General features: G+C 41.2%; 1 protein-coding gene across 4 annotated transcripts in view; it reads left to right on the top strand.

The window, feature by feature from the left end:
• ARMH4 (armadillo like helical domain containing 4) overlaps positions 1–21936 on the top strand; it is a 157867-nt gene that overhangs the window by 14385 nt on the left and 121546 nt on the right. For all 4 annotated transcript variants that reach the window (XM_015453829.4, XM_005561353.5, XM_065548850.2 and 1 more), the window contains 2 exons: positions 4726–4977; positions 6385–6594. In XM_015453829.4, coding sequence (XP_015309315.3) covers positions 4726–4977; positions 6385–6594 — 462 coding nt within the window. The remainder of the gene's footprint in view (positions 1–4725; positions 4978–6384; positions 6595–21936) is intronic.

Genomic DNA, 21936 nt, shown 5'->3' with positions numbered 1-21936 from the left:
AAAAAAATGAAATTTGAAAAATGAAGAAAAGCAGAAGCATACAAATACATCATCTATTTTATATAAAAATTACACCCAATTCCTGTCACCCCAGCACTTTGGGAGGCCAAGGCAGGCAGCTAGCTCACTTGAGGTCAGGCGTTCGAGACCAGCCTCGCCAACATGGTGAAACCCCATCTCTACTAAAATACAAAAATTAGCTGGGCGTGATGGCAGGTGCCTGTAATCCCAGCTACTCGGGAGGCTGAGGCAGGAGAATTGCTTGAACCTGGGAGACAGAGGTTGCAGTGAGCCAAGAGTGTGCCACTGCACTCCAGCCTGGGCGACAAGAGCGAAACTTCCTCTCAAAAAAGAAAAAGAAAAAAAAATTACACCCAAATATAAATCCTGCCTATAGACCAGTGTTCTTTAACAGGGGATAGTTTTGTTTTGCTTTACCCTTCCCCCAGGGGACATTTAGCAATGTTTGGAGACATTTTTCATTGTTAGAACTGAGGGGTGCTAAGATACTGCTAAATATCTTAGACTACGTAGGACAGCCCCTCATAACAAAGAATTATCCCAGCCAACATGTTAATAGCTCTGAGGCTGAGAAACCCTGATACTATTATTTTTATTTTAGACTAATATTTTTCAAACATTTTACTATGAAAATGTATAAATATACAAGAAAATATGAAAGAATTAGCTATATTTTTAAACTGTAATAAACAATCTTGGATACTTACATACACATTGTAAAATACGCTCACATCCCTTATATTTGTTACAAAAAAAGTTTATGTAAGTACTGTAGTTATCTCGTGGTATTAACTATATGAACTTTCTAATTTTGTTTTCCTAAAACGAGAACATTTAGAAATAAGGAAGGGTAGGTAGGGTGGAAGATAAATCATCTGCTTGCTTGGTTCTGCATTTTCTACTTTCTTTTGGCCTTTGCATCTGTGAATATTATAAGCTGGAAAGCCTTCTATTTATTGTTGATGGATAATGGTTTTCTTTTATTATGGGTAGTTGGACAGATAACAACATTGGAAAGGAAAAGCTTAGTGTAATGTTTACATGCTCATTTCAATTTGTTTTGGAACATGTACAACTGTTACTTCAGCCAATGAGCCCAATTAATGGAAAATATCAAATCAGTAATATGTTTTATAAGGTGTTGAGATTGCATTAAAATGGTGAAAGATCACCTGATAAATGACAAAAGAAAGATTGAATTTTACATGTCGAATTCATTTTTATTTAAAGACTGAAAGACCTAGTATGCTGTTAAGTTTTCATAGAAGCTTCCATAAAATGTCTTGTAGGTTGGTTTTTACATGGAGCTGGGTTCACATGGCCATGAAGACCTTAGATATGACTGAGCAACAAGTTTACTTCAGTTCTTCATAGAACTTTTATTTTTGGAGCATTAAGTCATATAGCCCCAGACTGTTCACTGCACAATTGAATCCATGATTCTTATGTACTAAACTTGTATTGGCTTCTATTAATACAGCCTAGCAAGTAAAATGGAATTGGTAATTTCCTGATTATTTTGATTTTTGAATATGGTTCTTAGTCATAATTGCCTCAGCAAATTGTAATCTTTTAACAGGCCACTTCTTTTTATTCCTAGCACATAGCACAATTCCTGGCACATAGTAGGTACTCAGTAAATATCCTTTCAGTGGATTTCCCGATGAGGATAGAGAACCATGCAGGCCTACGTTATCCAAAATCAAACAATTTCTAAATGTTCTGTGTACCAAGAGGAACAGTCAATTTATTCCTTTTGTTTTACTTTTTTTTTGTCCCATAGAGTTAAAAGGAATGGGAAAGAGTGCAGTTTTTGACAGCAGTTGTTATAGAATAGCCAAAATGTTTTACTACTCAGTTTCAGGTGATCATAAGTATTTTTCTGAAGTAAACAACTCAAATGCTAATCATTTAGAATCCAGGGACCACTTAGGACATTATCTTCTTCAGAATATGCATTGATTTCTGGTGTTTTTGGATATTATTAACAGATGAGTACGTTGAGATTATAGTCAGCCCTTTAAGTCAGCTGCTTCAACTGAAGGTCAGGTTTTAAAAATAATCTATAGGCCGGGCACGGTGGCTCAAGCCTGTAATCCCAGCACTTTGGGAGGCCGAGAGTGGATGGGTGGATCATGAGGTCAGGAGATCGAGACCATCCTGGCTAACACGGTGAAACCCCGTCTCTACTAAAAAATATGAAAAACTAACCGGGCGAGGTGGCGGGCGTCTGTAGTCCCAGCTACTCGGGAGGCTGAGGCAGGAGAATGGCGTAAACCCGGGAGGCCGAGCTTACAGTGAGCTGAGATCCAGCCACTGCAGTCCAGCCTGGGCGACAGAGCGAGACTCCGTCTCAAAAAAAAAAAAAAAAAAAAAAATCTATAATTATTTTTTCTCCAACATGAAGTAGGAAGAATGAGAGATGTTAGGAAAATTTAAAGTTTATTTAAAAATTTTTTATTACTCTTTCTAGTTCTCAGTTTTCTTTCTCTAACAGCAATTATTTATTCAAGATACTATGCATTTTGATATTTCTTGCTATTTCATAAAACTACAAACAGCGCCTGCATATTTATTTTTGTATATGTGTTCTCAAAAGTGTTCATTATGCTTTCAAAAATGAGGGCAACATAGAGAACTCCTACTGCTTAAAATGGTAAAACTATATGTTATTGTCTTCTTGTGGCAAACAGAGCGTTGCCCTACGTGCTAGAGGTACAGAAGGACAATGAATCCTGGCTCTTTAGGGATTTACGGTAATATTGGAGAAAGGAATAAAAGAGAGACAAAATTCAAACGATGATATAGAGTGCAAATATGAAACTCATGTGAGAACCTTACCCTAACTCACATGTTTGTCCTGTAACCAGGTATATTAATCCATCAAATGTAAAAATCTCTTCAATTCAAAAGGAAAAATAGTGTAAACTGGATGAGTACCAAGAAAAGGAACTGCCTATAGTGAAAAACAAACAAATACACATTATTTTAAAGCAAATACATTGTTTTCGAGGCAACATTTTTTTAAAGTAATAGGATATGCCATGATGTCATTAATAAAAACTTTTTTTTTTTTTTTTTTTTTAAGACGGAGTCTTGCCCTGTCATCCGGGCTGGAGTGCAGTGGTATGATCTCGGCTCACTGCAACCTCCACCTCCTGGGTTCAAACAATTCTCCTGCCTCAGCCTCTCGAGTGGCCGGGGTGACAGGAATGTGCCACCATGCCTGGCCAATTTTTTTGTGTTTTTAGTAGAGATGGGGTTTCACCATATTGGCCAGGCTGGTCTCAAACTCCTGACCTTGTGATCCTTCCACCTCAGTCTCCCAAAGTGCTGGTATTATAGGCATGAGCCACTGCACCTGGCATGTCATTAATAAAAACTTTGAGAAACCTTTTTTAAGTTATCCCTAGAATGTTATTTTTCATTGTATAACTTACCGATCTTGCTAAAATACTTAGTATCTAGAACTAATATTTTAAAAAAGAGAGACAGTTAGGTTTTCAAGAAATTTAAGTTTTTAGTTGTTGCTCTGTACAGTGTTTGAAATTTCTAGCATAGCCCCTTCATAAGAAGGCAAATCTTGACTTGTAAGTAGTCTGTAGAAGGCAAAACATTTATATGATCTGAAGAGAAAGCAGAGTATAATTATAAATAGTCTTTAATACTGTATTTGAGGGAATTATAATGTTGTAAAGAAAGTGGACCTGTGACAGATAATGTCATACCCTACCAGTTCTATTCATTTCCTTTTCTGATCTAAAAGCAAGTGTGCATCTTCTACAGAGGCCTCTCTAAGTTGTTCCTTGGGCTTAGCACAGTGGTTAAGAGTGCTGGCTATGTGACCAAAGGTAGGCTCCTTAGCTTTTCTAAACCTAAATTCTGTAAAGTGGAGTTATCATAGCTGGTAATTATTGAATACTTACCAAATACTAGGTATTTTACTTGTGTTATCTAATCTTTGTAACAGCTCTATGAGATAGATGCTATTATTATCCCCATTTTATAGCTGAGGAAACTCAAGGCCCACATATGTGAAATAATTTGTTTATGATCACACAGCTAGTAAGTGACTAAGGCAGGTTGGCTCTAGAGCCTGCATTCTTGAGCTCTATGATGCAGCTTCCATGGAATGATTCTAGCACCTATCTCCCTGTAGCGCATATGGGAGGATGCATACATAAGATACTGTATGCCATGCACTTACCATGGTGTTTAACATAGAAACTCAGTAAATATTAGTTATTGTAATTATTACTCCTTTCTTTTAAAATGCTAGCTTCCTTGACCATCTAGAAATGCAAATGTGAAAAATTAATATACTGTATACAAATGTTTCTGAGAGTTTTTGAGTGTAACTTGGTTCTGTATAATTTGTTTCTTAACAAACTGACTATGTTGACATTCAATCATGTGCCTGAAAGGGAGCTCAGCTATTGATCTTCCTACTTTGTTTTAGATTTCATTTTAGCTTTTTCCATGAACTTCTTTATCTCTGTTGTAGATTGATTCACAACTACTGAAAGCAGTGACAGAGAAAACATTTATTTACTGTCATTTTATTTCTGAGTTCTCTCTTTGCTTTCCCAGTTCCTGAAATAGCATCTGCTCTCCTCCCCCCAAGTTTTTAATCATATCATGATTCTTTTTGTTGTTTTTAAAATAGGGATTTGGCCTATTTTAAAATGTTTTCCCCCTTTTAAGACATCATCACTCCAGAGATGACAACAGCTGTTCAAGAGCCAGATGCCACTTTATCCGTGGTGACACAAGAGCAGGTTGCTACCCTGGAGCTTATCAGAGACGGTGGCAAGACTGAGGAAGAAAAGGAGGACTCCTCTCCTGTGTCTGACGTTCCTGGTGTTACTCAGCTGTCAAGAAGAGGGGAGCCTCTGGCCACTACAGTTTCAACTACAGTCATCCCTTTGTCTTTTGAAGTTACTCCCACTGTGGAAGGTCTGTAAGGGAGGAAATTGGACTCTGTTTTGGGGGTGGATCTCTTCTGTTAAGTGGACAAGGAATAGAATGAGTGAGGCAGTGGACATTGGCAGCCGACGTGCGTGCGTGCATACACACACACACACACACACACACACACACACACACACACACCCCTTTACCTGGAAAGGGGTGCGAACTGTGTCTTGTTTGAAGAGGTGTGACAGAGCCTTACAAGGGCAAGGGTTGGCCGGGCGCGGTGGCTCACGCCTGTAATCCCAGCACTTTCGGAGGCTGAGGCGGGTGGGTCACGAAGTCAGGAGATTGAGACCATCCTGGCCAACATGAGACCCTGTCCCTACTAAAAATACAAAAAATTAGCCGGGTGTGGTGGTGGGTGCCTGTAATTCCAGCTACTCGGGAGGCTGAGGCAGGAGAATGGCCTGAACCCGGGAGGAGGAGCTTGCAGTGAGCTGAGATTGCACCACTGCACTCCAGCCTGGCGACAGAGCGAGACTCCGTCTCAAAAAAAAAAAAAAAAAAAAAGGGACAAGGGTTTAGTTTGTAAGTAAGGTCTCCTGGTGGCTCACCTCTGGGTCCTCACAGGCCAGACCCTCTGAGAAGGCTCTAAGGCTCTTCCTGTTTGGTAACTGCTGCAAGGAGCCGGTGGGGGGGGGGGGGGGGGTGATGAGGTGAAAACAGTGTGGACCTGAATTTGAATCGCAAATTTGGCTTTCACTAATATTGTGGCCTCAAGCTAAGTTTCTTAACTTCTGTAAGCTTTGGTTGTTCACCTCTAAATAATGCCTATCTGTTTTATAGGTTATTTTAAGAATTTGAAATAATGTCTACAAAGTGCTTTCTATATAGGAGGCCCTCAAATGCTCTGATCTCTTAAAGGCAGTGAAGTTTTTAAAGCTGTGTGAAAGCTACTACTGTTTCAGAGTCTCTGGACTTGGGAATTCCTGGGGCTATATTTGGCTGCTTTTAAATTGACATTCCAGACCCAGATCAAGGCTCTTACTCTATGACTTGATTTTGAGAAAGACATTCTGTCTTTCCAAAGTAGTCTTTGAAATATATTTTAATACATTTTTGTTAAATATTTTACCTTTGGCAATATGTAATATAAAATCCTACAACATCTATAATATTGCCAATAGAATAAATGGGAGATTAAAATTTAAAAACAAAGTTCTGATTAGAGATAATATGTTTCCTGGAAGACAACACATTTTCCTGAAAGTCTGTTCTTTGAGGAGTTGGATTAATACAGTATGGGAAAGGACAGCTAACCCAAGTGCCAAACTTACTGTACTGTGTGATACTGGTTTAATCATTTCTTGCCTAAAAAGTGAAAGCACATGCTTACATTTGCCATCATGATTATCTTGTGGGTCAAGTCCTGTCTGTTGTGTTTGGCAGAACAAACGGACACAGTCACAGGGCCAGATGAGGAGTTCACACCAGTTCTGGGATCTCCAGTGACACCCCCTGGAATAATGGTGGGGGAACCCAGCATTTCCCCTGCACTTCCTGCTTCGGAGACGTCCTCTGAGAGAAGAACTGTTGTTCCATCGATTACTCATGTTAATACAGCTGCCTCGTATGGCCTGGACCAACTTGAATCTGAAGGTATTCATGCTTTGAAGGGGATCTTTTCAAGGACTGGTTGAGTGAGTCACTGAGCAGATGTTTTCGAGAAAGAATTAAGTGGGAGTATATTCAATCTGCAGTATAGATCAGAGGTCAGTAAACTACAGCTGTGCCAAATCTGGCCTACCACTTGTTTTTGAATGGCCTGTAAGCTAAGAATTGTTTTTACCTTTTGAAATGATTGAAAAAAAGTCAAAAGAAGAATATTTTGTGACATAGAAAAGTTATAAAAATTCAAATTTCAGTGTTCATAAATAAAGCTTTATTGGAACACAGCCATACTAATTCATTTACATATGTATGTGGCTACTTTTGTGCCACAGCGGCAGAATTAAGAAGCTGTGACAGAGACTCAGTGGCCCACAAAGCCTGAAACATTTATGATAGGGCCCTTTATAGAGCAAGTTTGCTGACTCTGCTATTATCTGTGGTTCTCAACTATAGTTGACCATTAGAATTACCTTGGAGAGCTTCTGAAACATCCCAGTGCCTGAGTCACTCTCCAGTGATTCAGATTAAGATGGTGCGGGGGTGGAATCTGGCATCAGCATTTTAAAAGACTGCCTTAGATGACTTTGGTATTCAAGCTGGTTTGAGAATACTAGATTAAGATGGAGATCTTGAGTTTCCCCACCACATTTTCTTGGTTGCAAGTATTAATGTGGATTGTATTTTAACAGCATTGCTCTGGTTGTTAATGCTGGGTTATTCTCCCTTAGTAACATCTCTGGGTTAGTCTGTGCTACTATTTGGAGATAGGCAATTTCTTTATTTGCTAAGACCAAGAAATTCATGCCAAATTGTACTTTCCAAGACATTGGCTTTCAGCATGTCAAAGAAACTTGGGGCACGGCTGCCTATCAACAAATAAGAAGACTAGAAATATGACACACAGTCAATTGATCAGCATTTTGGCAGGCGAATAGCTCCTGGCTGGAGATACAAAATGTCCAAAGATTTATAGAGCAGAATTTCTTAAATTAATCTGAAACACTAGTAAACTTTTGGGCACTCAATTAGCCATGTGTTTGCTGCAGGAGAAGACATAGGATGTGCTATTATTTTGTTTTGTTGAAAGCAGGGAAGGTGATTGAGCTAGGTTTGCAGCTGACTCTGTTACAGACTTTCTGGGTAACACTGGTTGGCTGCTGAGAGAGAAACATGACATTTTAGGAGCAGCGTGGAGAATTCCAGAGAAACATGACATTTTAGGAGCAGTGTGGAGAATTCCACAGTAGAAGGCTGGTTTAAGAAATAGATAAAAGTGGGCTCAGGGGCTAACAGCTCTTGCATTCCACATTGAGATAAATACTGTATGATATGACTTTGAGTTTAGCGTCTCATATTAACTGTCTGTTCTCCTTGATGCCATCTGGAAAAAGCAGGTTTCCCTAAATTAACCTGAGTTTGACATGACAGCTTTACCCAGCAGGGCTCATTAAATCAGAGAAAAAAAATATTTATGAATAATCCATACTTGTGAAACTGCAGTAATTTTCTAAATTTAGTAGATGATGGCAGTTGTATTGAAATATGTTAGAATTTTCTGACACACCTGAGGTGTCCTGGGGTTTTAGTTCTTTTCTTCTACACAATTCAATTTTAACTACTTTTTGATAATATATTTTGTTAGTTTTTGGTCTAAGTTATCCTTGTCATGGGTTACAAACACATTTTTGGTCAAAAGGTATTATTTTTGCTACATTGTTGGGCTTAAGATTTTGAATTAGCACAGTTTTACTTGTAAATACCAAAGAGTACAACTTATGTTTAATTAGTATACATTAATAATACCACTGTTAGTTTTATGCTGGTGCATCTAGTCCTCCAAAAGCTGAATTGACTGCACTGATTTAAACAAATCAACCTACTAGACTCCTGGATGTATTGGAGGCCTCCATTTTCAATGCATGTTTTTCTACCTTGCCGAGGAATATAAATGCAGCTTGAAGCTTTGACTGGGTGAAACATTTTAATTCTACCATAAGCTTATGCCTAGAGGCAGGTAATTTTTTTTCTTATCTAGAACAGTGTATTACTTATGTCAAGTTATCCGCCTTTCTTGTTTTAGTCTCCGTGATGTGTTTATATGTTATTTTAATATCTTGCTTTTCACTAGGGGGCAGGAGCATTTCTCTGGGAAATGAGGTACTTTTCTCCATGGGATTTGGAAAGGGACATCCCTTGTTAGACACTAGACACCAAAGAAGAATGAACCTTTATGGAAATTTCTGAATCCACAGCTCTGTTTATCCTTTAAGAGATAACTGACAACCCAAATCACTCTAAAAATGATGCCTACTTCCACCCTGTCTTCTTCCTTGCTCCTCACATCTCTACAATATGATGACTGAGAGGGGGTATGAGTTTCTAAGGGCTGTCATAACTAAGTATCACAAATTGGGTGGCTTAAAACAACAGAAATTTATTCTCACGCAGTCTGGAACCTGCAAGTTGGAAGTCAAGGTATAGGCAGGGCTCTGCTCTCTCCAAAGCCTCTAGGGGAGGAACCCCAGGGTTTCCTTGGCTTGAGGCAGCATGACTCCAGTCTATTCATATGGCCTTCTGTGTCTCTGTGCTCAAATTTTCCTCGCTTTATAAGAACAGCAGTTATTGGATTAGGGCCCATCCTAATGACCTCATCTTAATTATGACCCTATTTTCAAATACGGTCACATGCATTGGTACTACCAGTCAGGACTTGAACCTACCATTTTGAGGGACACACTTCAACATGTAACAGGGGGACTGCTTCTGAAGAGTTTGCCAGCTGTCCATGAAGACAGATGTGCTACCTGAGTGATGTGAACTGGTAGAGTGGGAGAAGTTTTGGTGTGTTTTCCATTTCTTAGTCACTGAAGAAAGCCTGCCTTGATAAGTACATGCCACCTTGTGCATATTTCAGTGTCTTTTATCTTGTCAGCAAAAGTGCAGTTTGATTTTTGAAGGGATAATGGTTTATTTTCTACCTTGCCTGATACATTTGGCTTCTATGTCTGACTTTTTTTTTTAGGGAATAAATATTCTCACAACGATAAATGTATTATACTCATTTCAGGCATAACTCTACAAGAGCTGTATTCAGCGTCTTTGAAATACAAACATAACAAAAATGTTCTTTTTATTAAAAATAGGATAATGACAAATTTTATACACATTTTATAACTGCATAAATTAAGTTTTGGACATGATCTTTATATAGGTTGATTTTCTTCTCTTGTTGAATATTAATGTCTTTCCTGCTCCAAAATGCCAACTTAAAATTTCTGATTACTCTTGAAAACATACTTGGAATTTATTTGGGTTAACTCTTTAAAATATTTTAGTACTGATATTTCTTACCTACTTAAAGAAGTCCCACTTTCTGCATATTAGAAATCTGTCTGAAGATATCTACTTACTCTAAATAAATCAAACTTTTAAAAAATTCTTTCTGTATACCCCCATGGAAGATGGAAATTAATCTGTGCTCTAAAGTGATAATAATAATTCTGTAGAATGGAAGGTTGTTGCTTTGGCAGTTCCATATTCAGAAAAATCTATTGTGGGTCTATTTGTGTCAGATAGTAGGTTTCTAAGAACATGTGGGAGATAAGAGTATAAAAACAGATTTCTCAGATCCTGTGATTAAGTCTTTGACTGTCCTCCCTCCCACCCCCCACACTTCTTCCCTTAATATTTGGAAGTCAATATCTGGGCCTTCCAGCTAGCGGGAAGTGGGGAGCCAGTTAGTGCTTGCCATGGTGCAGACCAGACAGGAACAGGAACACAGTGACAGGAACACTGAATTTGCCTGGACTCTTCTGGGTTAGGTCTTCTGCAAGAAAAAAGCAATTCCAGTGTCCCTCATCTGGAGAACTTGAATTCTTGATCGGATTGGTCTTATTTAATATCTTTCTGTGGGCATACATGTTGAGTGTTGAGTATAATCCCATGATATTATCTCAACCCTGTATTAGTCTGTTCTCATGCTGCTAATAAAGACATACCCAAGACTGGGTAATTTATAAAGGAAAGAGGTTTAATAAAGTGAAAGAGGTTCCACATGGCTGGGGAGGCCTCACAATCATGGTAAAAGGCAAAGGAGGAGCAAAGTTACATCTTACATGACAGCAGGCAAGAGAGCTTGTATAGGGGAACTGCCCTTTATAAAACCATCAGATCCCTTGAGACTTATTCACTATCATGAGAACAGCATGGGAAAGACCTGCCCCCATGATTCAATTACCTCCCACTGGGTCCCTCCCACGACACGTGGGGATTATGGGAGCTACAATTCAAGGTGAAATTTGGGTGAGGACACAGCCAAACTAAATTAAATCCCCATTTCCTCATTTGTTTCAAAAGGCCCACTTATAGCAGGCCTTATGAAACAAACTCATAGTGATTGACTTGCTGGAGAATTACCTCCGTGAATGGTAGCTCATGCCTGTAATCCCAGCACTTTGGGAGGTCGAGGCAGGCAGATCACAGGGTCAGAAGATCGAGACCATCGCAGCTAACACGGTGAAACCCCGCCTCTACTAAAAATACAAAAGATTAGCTAGGCGTGGTGGCACGCACCTATAATCCCAGCCACTCGGGAGGCTGAGGCAGAGAATCACTTGAACCTGGGAGGCATAGGTTGCAGTCAGCTGAGATCACACCACTGTATTCTAGCCTGGGCGATAGAGCAAGACTCTGTCTCAAAAAAATTAAAAAAATAAAAAATAAAAAACAAAGAAAATAAATCCAGTGGAGAAGCTATGTTTCTTTCTTTAATAACTTAATTTTTTAAAATACAAAACCAAATATATCCTTTAACTAGTTTTTTCTTTTCTGAGAGTTTTTCCTTGCTTTTCTAAGACTGTTTTGTCTTAGAAAATTTCTGATTTATATTTAGTTTTTAAATGATTGCATTTTTGACATTTTTTTTTCCCAGCCAGACACCATACATGGGGCAGAAAGCTGTCATTATTTTGTCACTCATTGTTTAATCTATTTCAGAGACATCCATTTTCCTGCCTTCATGTGTGCACATGTGTGCATGCATGTGTATGTGTGTATTTAATATCATGGTTGTTTTTGTCCTCAGAACAATTTCAATATTTATTTGCAGTGTCTCTTAATTTCCTTTGCTGAAGACACAGTGGTATTATCTCTCTTTCCTTATCTGGGGTTTCTAGTTCTGTCCCCTTCCAGGGTCTTCTTTACTGATAACAGGAATTTCAGGAGAAAGTCATTTCTGAAAAGTGTGCCTTCATTCAGGTGACTGAATGATATTCTTGGCAGTCTGGTGGCCTCATACTGAAGCCAATATCTTTGTCTCTTTCTTTTATCATCAATCAGAAAAAAATTGGGAAATACATTGTTTAAGTAGCATTAGGAAGAAGATTTTTATTTTTATTTTTGCAGTTGCAAGATTTAATAGAGTGAAAACAGAGCTCCCATACAAAGGGAGGGGACCCAAAGAGGGTAGCCGTTGCTGGCTCAAATGCCTGGGTTTATATCCCGATCATTGTCCCTCCCACTGTGCTCTCAGGCAATAGATGATTGGCTATTTCTTTACCTCCTCTTTTTGCCTAATTAGCATTTTAGTGAGCTCTCTTTACTATCTGACTGGTCAGGTGTGAGCTAAGTTGCAAGCCCTGTGTTTAAAAGTGGAAGCGGTCACCTTCCCAGATAGGCTTAGAGATTCTTAGTTGGCCTAGGAAATCCAGCTTGTCTTGTCTCACAGTCCTCCCTCTCAACAGGAAAACTCAAGTGCTGTTGGGGAGGTTGGCCGACGACCGCTCTAACTGCTTCCTGCTGAACTGGGGTGTAGTAGGGGTTGTGCAGTTGAGATTTCCTTGGGAGGGGTGCCTTCGATGTCATGAACATTGGAGCATGGGCTAGCAGGCCGGTCCAGGAGTTCATGGTAAATTTTAGTTATGGACTGCATTTGGGGCTCCATTTGAAGAACGATTTGTAGTTTTACAGCTTCGATTCTGGAAGAGACAAACTTAACAAAGAGGTTAAAAATTCAGGGATTGAAATGTATGGCCTGCAGTGCAGGGGATTATTTCTTCAGCGAACTTCACAGGCTCTGACTATCTGCTTGATAGTTTTGAAAAGGCCTAGGTCCAATAAATAATGATTTGGCCATGTGATGGGTGCTATCAATGGCTAAGTGAAAGGTTTGGTGAAGGGTTTTAAGTAATTTCTACTGGTTAGCTGCAGGCAAAAGTATTTTTCCTTCTTTGGTGGCTAACCATCTATAGGGGAGGAAAGTACCTCCTTGTGAGGTTCCCTATTCTATTTTTCCTGCTGAGTACTAGGGCTTGGTTTCCCGGAGGGGATTACCCCATACTAGGGGTCCTTCTATAAGCATTTCTAATGGAGGGTCCTGCCTTGAGGCTCTTTTGGCTTCAATATCCACTTGGCAGTTTCCTTCTATTTTCCTTTCCTTTCCTTTCTGATGACCCTGGCAGTGTAAGACTGCCACCTCTTTAGGTTTCTGTACAGCCAATAATAATCTCCTAATGACTTCCTGATGTTTGATAGTGTTTCCTTGGAAGTTAAGAATTCCCTTTCTCTCTATATTGCTGCGTGGGCATGGAGGACTAGGTAAGCATACTTAGAGTCTGTATATATACTTATCCTTTTTCATTCTCCTAATTTTAGTGCCCAAGTGAGGGCTATTAGTTCTGCCAGCTGAGCACTAGTTTCTGGAGTGAGGGGATTACCTTCAAGTATTCCGTTATCACTGACCACTGTATACCTCACTTTTCGAAGTCCTTTTTCTACAAAGGAACTTCCATCAGTATACAAGTTGAGGTCGGGATCAGTCAGGGGAACCTCTAAAAGGTCCCCTCGAGCAGCATAGGTTTGAGCAATTACTTGTTGACAGTTATGTTTTATCTTTTCTTTATTGTCTGGAAGAAATGTCGCTGGATTAAGAGTTGCACAAGTGCGCAGTTGCAGCACTGGCCCTTCAAGTAATAGAGCCTGATATTTAAGTGAATGGTTGTCTGACAGTCACAAGTCTCCTTTAGCAGTGAGTATGCCATTCACATCATGAGATGTCCACACAATAAGATCTCTTCTCTGTATCATTTTAACTGCTTCAGACACTAGGACTGCTACTGTTGCCACTACCTGTAAACAATGAGGCCAACCTTTTGCCACTACATCAGTTTCCTTACTCAGGTATGCCACGGATTGCAAGCTCATCCCTTGGACCTGTGTGAGGACTCCTAGAGCTACTCCTGTTTTTTCTGTGACATATAAAGAAAAGTCTTGCCCTGTTGACAAACTTAACACTGGGGCTTGGGTTAGGGCCTTCTTTAGGGCCTGGAAAGCTGCCTCTGCTTCAGGTGTCCATCTTAATAAATTCAGTATTGGCTTTCTGAATTTCCTTAACTAGTGTATATAATGGTCTGGCTATTTTGCCGTACCTGGAAATCCATATTCGACAGAAACCTGTTATGCCAAGGAACCCTCTTAGTTGCTTTAGGGTTTGGGGATGAGGATAAGCCAGTATAGGCTGGATACATTCCCTACTGAGGGCCTTGGTACCTTTGGATAATTTTAGCCCTAAGTATTTAACCTGCTGTGAGCAGAGCTGAGCCTTTGGTTTGGAAACCTTGTAGCCACAGGTAGTGAGGAAATTTACGAGCACTTGGGTGGCTTGATGGCACAAAATTTCTGAACAGGCGGCTAAAAGTAAATCATCCATGTACCGAAGGACAAGAGTGTCCAGGTATGAGAATTGGCTCAAGTCTTGGGCTAATGCCTGGCCGAATAGATGGAGGCTATTCCTGAACCCCTGGGGTAAAAGAGTCCAGGTGAGTTGAGATGTTGGGTTTGAAGGATCTTCAAAGGCAGATAAACATTGAGAGTCAGGATGTACAGGGATGCAGGAAAAGGCATCCTTAAGGTCCAGGACTGTAAACCACTCTGCTTCCTCTGGTATTTGGGAAAGCAGAGTATAAGTGTTAGATACAGCTGGGTATAGAGGGACAACAGCCTCATTGATAATCCTGAGATCTTGCACGAACTCTCCACTGTCCGTTGGGTTTCTGTACTCCTAAAATTGGAATATTGCAGGGGCTATTGCATGGTTTTACTAGGCCTTGGGCTTTTAGGTCCTTAATCTTTTGGAGTCCTTGTTGGGCCTCAGGTCTAAGGGGGTACTGCCTTTGATAGGGAAAGGAGGCGGAATCCTTTAGTTTAACTTGAACAGGATGGGCATTCTTTGCTTGTCCATATTGTCCTTCTGTTGCCCAGACTTCAGGATTAATTTCTTCCTCAAGCAGGGGACAACAAACGGGTGTTCCTTCTCCTATGTTCAGGTGTATAATGGCCCCTGCTTTTGCTAGAATGTCTCTCCCTAACAAGGAAGTGGGGCTTTCAGGCATAATTAGAAAAGCATGTGAAAAGAGTTCCTCAGTCACAGCTTAGTGGCTGGGAGAAGTATCTAGTGACTGGCTGTCCCAGGACCCCTCGGATAGTGACAGATCTGGAGGACAGTTGTCCGGGACAGGAGACTGAGACTGAGAAGGCCGCATCAGTGTCCAGGAGATAGTTAACCTCTTGGCCCTCAATGGTCAAGCATACTCGGGGCTCTGTGAGGGTGATGGCATGGGCTGGTGCTTGCCCCGGGCACCCTCAGTCCTGCTGCTGGATCATCTCGTTAGTGGCTTCTGACTCAGAGGACCTTCATCCCCTGGGGCAGTGGGCCTTCCAGTGATTCCCTTGACATAAGGGGCATGGACGAGGGGACGGCTTATTTCTACTTGGACAATCTTTTTAAAAGTGTCCTTGTAGACTGCACTGGAAGCAAGCCCCATTAGGCATTCGATGTGCCCAGCCTTTCCCTTTTCCAGAGCCTCCAAAGTCCGCTTGCCTGAGGGCCATGACTAAAGTGGTGGCCTTTTTTTTTTTTTTTTTTATCCATTTGTCCCGTTCCACCTGCTCCTCCTCATCTCTATTATAAAAAACCGAGGTTGCCAAGTTCAATAGGGTTTCTAAGTTTTGCTCCCAGCCTGAGGCGGACTTTTGAAGCTTTTTTCTAATGTCTGCAGCTGACTGACTGATAAACTTATCCTTTAAGATTAGTTGGCCTTCAATAGAGTCAGGTGACAGAGAGGTATGCTTTCTCAATGCCTCCCTTAGTCTCTCCAGAAAGGTGGTAGGATTTTCTTCTTTTCCCTGTGTTATGGTGGACATCACTGAATAATTCATAGGCGTCTTCCTAGTTTTCCTTAGTTCTTCTAGCATGCAAGTTTGCAAATGTCTGTGGCACCAATCTCCGTGTTCTGATTTTGTGTCCTAATGAGGGTCTACACTGGGAACTGCCTGCTGGCCTGTGGGGAATTGTTCTCTTTCTTCTGTTGTCATCCTATCATTGACCTGACTGAGATAACAGAGATCACCAAACTCTCGGCTGCAGTTATGGTGGCACTTCCCTCACTGGGGGCTAGTGTCTGATTTAGCAGTAACATTATATCTCTCCATGTCAGATCGAAGGATTGTCCTAACCCTTGTAAAACATCAATATAACCATCAGGGTTATCTGAGAATTTACCTAGGTCTATTTAATTTGTGTTAAGTCTGAGAGAGTAAAAGCTACATGCACTCTGGCTGGGCCGAATTCTCCTCCTCCCACTGCTTGGAGGGGGCATAATCAGGGAATATTGACACTCCTTGGTTCATTGTTTACCTCTTTGTCTATCTCCTTGTGGACCGTTTGGGTTGAAGGGGGATCCTTATTAGTTGGAGAAGGAGTCGGGAGTACGCTGGGGTAGGGAGGTAGACTCTGAGGGCTTCCTGTAGGGCATAAATCCCACTTTTTACATAATTGCGAGTTGTCTTTTTTTTTTTTTTTAGACGGAGTCTTGCCCTGTCGCCCAGGCTGGAGTGCAGTGGTGCGATCTCCACTCACTGCAAGCTCCGCTTCCCGGGTTCACACTATTCTCCTGCCTCAGCCTCCCGTGTAGCTGGGACTACAGGTGCCCGCCACCGCGCCTGGCTCATTTTTTAAAATGTATTTTTAGTAGAGACGGGGTTTCACCGTGTTAGCCAGGATGGTGTCGATCTCCTGACCTCATGATCTGCCCGTCTTGGCCTCCCAAAGTGCTGGGATTACAGGCGTGAGCCACCGCGCCCGGCCGCGAGTTGTCTCTTAATGAAAAGAAAGTTTGTACATATGGCACTTCACACCATTTGCCTTCTTTTCTACAAAAGAAGTCTAGCTGTAAGATGGTGTTATAATTTATACTTCCCTCAGGAGGCCAGGTTTCTCCCTCTTGAAGAGGATATCATGGCCAGGCGGTACTGCAGAAGAATATAAGTCATTTTTTTCTTAGTGTCTGAGGGTCAAATTGGTCCTAATTCTCCAGAATACATCTTAGGGGCATTTTTGCCTTGGGGGGAATGTTTCCAATCTGAAAAAAGAACATAGGGATGCCAGCACCCCTGGGCATTTTGCGATGAGCATTAGTCCTATAGCGTCCTCTATGGTCCTAATGCTTATTCCTTTCCAGGGTGCATAACCACCCATGGACCTCTGCTTATCGGATTTGTTACGCTCACCAATGTAGCTATATAGCAGTCCTGCACCCCTTTTCCCACCTTCTTGACCACAAAGAAAGGGGTCTGGGCTGCTGGATTCTAGTGGTCCTTTATCAGCATGCCCAACATTGCCTTCCTACTCAGGGGTGAGTCCTAGAGCTGGGCTGGGTTCCTGAATGTTTCATAACAACCTAGCTGCCCCATCAAGATGCATTCCTGTAGACAACAGTTCTTATGCAAATTCATTTCACAGAGGGTGTAGGTAACTTTTTGAGTCAGGAGTGAGATAGTGAGATAGCCTTTTTTGATTCTGTAAGTACTTTAAGGCTTGACTGAGTGCAAACAGCTCGCACGTTTGAGGAGACCAATTAGGCAATTTTTCTAACTCTGCTTCCACAAGAGTCTCCGTATCAATTACTGAATATCCATTTTGGTTTTTCCCTCAATCACCTGGGAGGAACCATCTATCGTCCTGTCCTGAAGGGAGTTTCCTCCTAGGTCTGGTCAGACCTTTGTATAGTAACTAAGATTTAAATCCCCTATTAGGAAATCTGCTGGGTTAAGGAAATTATCAGTGGTTGGTGTTAAATTACCTTTTTCTAACAGAATATCCCCATACTTTAAGATTTTTCGAGTTAGTAAGCTACCTTTTTGCTTTTTTGACTTAGTTCTGAACTGGTGAGGTGTGCTCACAATGAGGTTTCCTCTAAAGGCTGATTTTCTACTTTCTTCTGTTAGCAAAGCAGTTGCCACCACAGATTGAATACATTTGGGCCTCCTGCGGGTTCCTGGGTTAAGGATTTTTGATAGGAAGGCTACTGGTTGTCAGTGGCCTCAGTGCTTTTTGGCTACGCCCTTATTTACACTGACAACGAAGTGATATTGGAGTGTTATAGGGTCATGGAGAAGACCTTCAATTATCAATTATAGGTTTTAAATTTACCCTGGCTTTTAAAGGAATAGGGCACACTGTTGTTTTTTTTTTTTTTTTTTTTTTTACTATTTCTATCTTTCTCTTTTTCTCTTTGATTCCCTCCTTCTCTCTCTCTCCTCCGTCTCTCTCTCTCTCTCTCCTCTCTCTCTCTCTCTCTCCTCCATCTCTCTTCTGTCTCTCTCTCCTGTCTCTCTCCCTCTCCTTTGTCTCTCTCTCTCTCCTCCATGTCTCTCTCTCTCGTCTCTCTCTCTCCTTTGTGTGTGTGTCTCTCTCTCCTATATCTCTCTCTCTCTTTCCTCCATCTCTCTCTCTCAGCCATTTACAAACTTGGGGCCCTGGCAAGGGTGGTAGGGAATGGGTCCCACATAACTGCCCATGTCGAGAGCTGTATGCCTCAATTGGAAGGGACACCAGGGACAAGACTCCCTGGCTTTATAGCCTAGATGCCTAAGGATGCAGCATAGAGCTTCCCTAGATCCCTTTGGAGATACAGCTTGCTAGGGGAAATGAAAGTCTGAACTGTTAGCACCTAGGAGGCAGGGATCAGAGGAAGTAGATTCAGAGGTAAGGAGAATTTTGGGGCTACACTTTCAAGAAAGTCGTGGTCGGGACCCAGGAGGTATGGGTCAGAAGGAAAGGTAGGGGTGCATGCATGGGTGACTGTTGAGTAGAGACTTCTGGCTGTGCCATGATCTCAACCGGCTGATGCTGGAGGGAGTTCGGGATGACAGCTTTCTGTCTCTAGTCAGCCGTCAGCTTCCCCAGGAAAATTGAAAGTGGAAGCTGGCTCTAGGCAGACCAACATCCCCAACACAGAAGGGTTAGGGGTTGTTAGAAAGCCCTTCCCCAGATAGCCTCACACTTGTGTCTTAAGTCCAGCAGCCTTGCTAATCGTTTTTAACTGGCCAACAGGTGGCTGGTATTTTCCTCTAATTCTACGGAAGGATAGGACAGAATACCAAGTGAAAGTGGTCCAATATTACTCACTGCTTTGGAGGTCCCTTTGTGGTCGCCAAAATGTTACCAGGGGGTCCTTGCTCCCAGAGCTCCCAAGATGGTGGCGGGCTGCTTCCAAGATGGTGACAAGCCTCCTGTTCTCTGACCTGGGGTTCTTGGCCTCACGGGTTCCAAGGAATGGAATATTGGGCCATGCGGTGAGTGTTATAGCTCTATTAGAAGCCGTGGGTCATGTAAGAGAACCATGGAACCCAGTAACTAGTGTTTAGCTGGATTAGGACGAACCTGGGCACTTAGCCGTGCAGGAACAATGGCAAGCCTTTAGCCCGATCGGGAGCAGCAATGGGCACCTCGCTGGATCAGGAGCACAGCGGACACCCTGCTGGATCCAGAGGGATGGAAGTCAGAGTTGGGTCTGCAACGGCGGCAAACAGCAGTGGTGGACGGCGAGCGAAAGCTCAGCTCGAGCCATAACAAACACGGACCAGAAGAGTGCAGTTGCAAGATTTAATAGAGTGAAGACAGCTCCCATACAAAGGGAGGGGACCCAAAGAGGGTAGCCCAAGATATTTTTCTTTAAAGATCCACTAAGGATACTTAAGAGCTCATGTAACTTTTATGGGAGAAGCGTCTGCTTTTTACCTGCACTTTAATTCACAAAATCAATTGTTTTGCCCTCCTCATAATTACTCATTTTCAGACTCTTTTCTTATTATTTCTCAATTCTCATGGGAAAATTCTCAATTCTCAACTTAGAAGGCAGCTAGAATGGATGAATGATAAAGAGTATTCAAAATCCCGTCAGGAGGCCATATTTATAAAACCAAGTTTGGTTTTTCCTTTGGTTGCTGCTGTGTGGTATATGATGTTAAAGATCAAGAAGAGTGTGATAGGTTTGAACTGTCTCCTGCTACTTGTGATTCTGTAGTGCGAGATTATGAATGTTCAGTCTGTGTTAAGAATGGGCACGAGTATTGGCTTTTGTTCTTGGAAATGCTTTGGATTCTGCTTTAATTTTGCCTCAATGACAGAGCCACTTAACTGATACACAGTGGAGATGACATGGAAAAGAGTATTCCATGGAATATGCCCTTCATTTGATTTTAATGGTGAACTCAGTGCTGGCTCTTTCTCCCCCAGATGCCTGTTCTGTTGAATGGGAATTAAATAAAAAATAATTTTATAACTATTAACATGATCACATGAAACATCTAATACTTATTGCCAAATATGTTGGGGAAGGATGAGGTTTCCTTTTCTTGTTTTTATTTTTGTGTCATTTTAAGTGTCTTACATGACAGATTATGAAACACAGAATTGCTGGTGATTTCAGTTATCAGTTGCCTCTTCTGGTAAGTCATTTTGTTGTCTTGTCCTGAAATCATTGTGCTTTCTTTGGCATTTATGACAGAGCTCTATTCCTAAGTACCTGCATGCTCTGTGGGTTAGTACATCCATTACTTAGCACTCAGAATGGGCATCACGTTTGCGAATAATGCTCACATAGCCCGTGGTATTTCAAAAATATTTAAAATCAATATTGTGAGGTATTGCCATAAAGCTGTGTTCACAAATTCTGCTGTTGAAGAAAGATACCTGACATTTACTCTCATTTTTCTGGTATGCTTGCTTGCCACAGGGAATTCATTTATTAGTATAATTGCAATTAAGTAAACTTTGTAGAGTTGGTTCCCCTCATCTGTTTTGTGTGTGTGTATGTGTGTGTGCATGTGTGCCTTTTTTTGCCAGTCCAGCACTGCTTAGTAAGTTTACCTTAGGCAGTCATAAAATTATACAGAATGGCTCATGATGATAAAGGATTTAGCTTTGTACATATTCAGTGGTCTTATTTATTCTTTCATTTATGTGTGCATTTAACAAGTATTTATTTGGCTATTCAGATGATACCAAGAATAATTGTGGGTGGATCTTGCTCTTAAGGGAGCGCAAGTGCTAGTAGAAGAGGTAAGACAGATACATACAAAACAGAAATGCAACATAGAAGTGAGGACTAAACTCTGATTTTTTAATCTTGCCCAAATTCCTATCTAAGGAATAGTCTTGGCCTACAAATCATAAATTCTCATCAGATGGGTTTTATTTAATCCTATATATCTTGACTTACTTTCCAACCTGACTCTGGCATAACAGAGGAAGGACAAGGAAGACAAGGAAGAAAACAAAGATATTTTACCCCAAAACGTGTTTCTTTGCCATATCTTGAAACGGCCCTGCAAAGCTGTCCTTTGTGGGGGAAAATGTGCTTCCGTAAAGAATCTCCATTAACAGAGCTAGATCTTTTTCTTCCAGACCCTCCCAATCCTAAAGAGATTAACTAAAATCTGAATAGGAAACATTTGTCACCTATTGTTTCTAAGGGCAGCCACTATAAGACTTCAAAAGAACTTTGGTCTCCACAACTTTATCTTAACGTGAACATTCCCTTTCTATCAATTCCAGGTCTTCCTGACCACCTTGGGCACATGTTCTCAGGACCTCCTGAGGGATGTGTCATGGGCCGTGGTTACTCATGTTTGGCTTAGAATATATCTCTTCAAATATTTTACAGAGTTTGACTCTGTTCACTGACAGAAGGCAGAAAGGACCACCAAAAGAGGACTCTAAGAGTCAGGAGAGAAAAAGGACTCGGAGTCAGGAGAGACTTCAGTTCCATCCTAGAAAAATGCTGGATTGGTGTATATCCCTGTGTGTCTTTGTGTGTGTGGTGTGGGGGAGTGTTTGTGTTATAGATTTGTGTATATATGTACAGTAATGTGCTGTATGATGAAGTTTTGGTCAACAACACACCTCATATATGACAGTGGTCCCATATGATTCTATTGTACTTTTACTGTACCTTTTCTATGTTTAGATACACAAATACCATTGTGTTACAG

This window comes from Macaca fascicularis, chromosome 7 (assembly GCF_037993035.2).
Source record: "Macaca fascicularis isolate 582-1 chromosome 7, T2T-MFA8v1.1".
NCBI lineage: Eukaryota > Metazoa > Chordata > Mammalia > Primates > Cercopithecidae > Macaca > Macaca fascicularis.
Note: the sequence above shows the minus strand (reverse complement) of the source record. Positions and strands in the feature narration are given on the sequence as shown.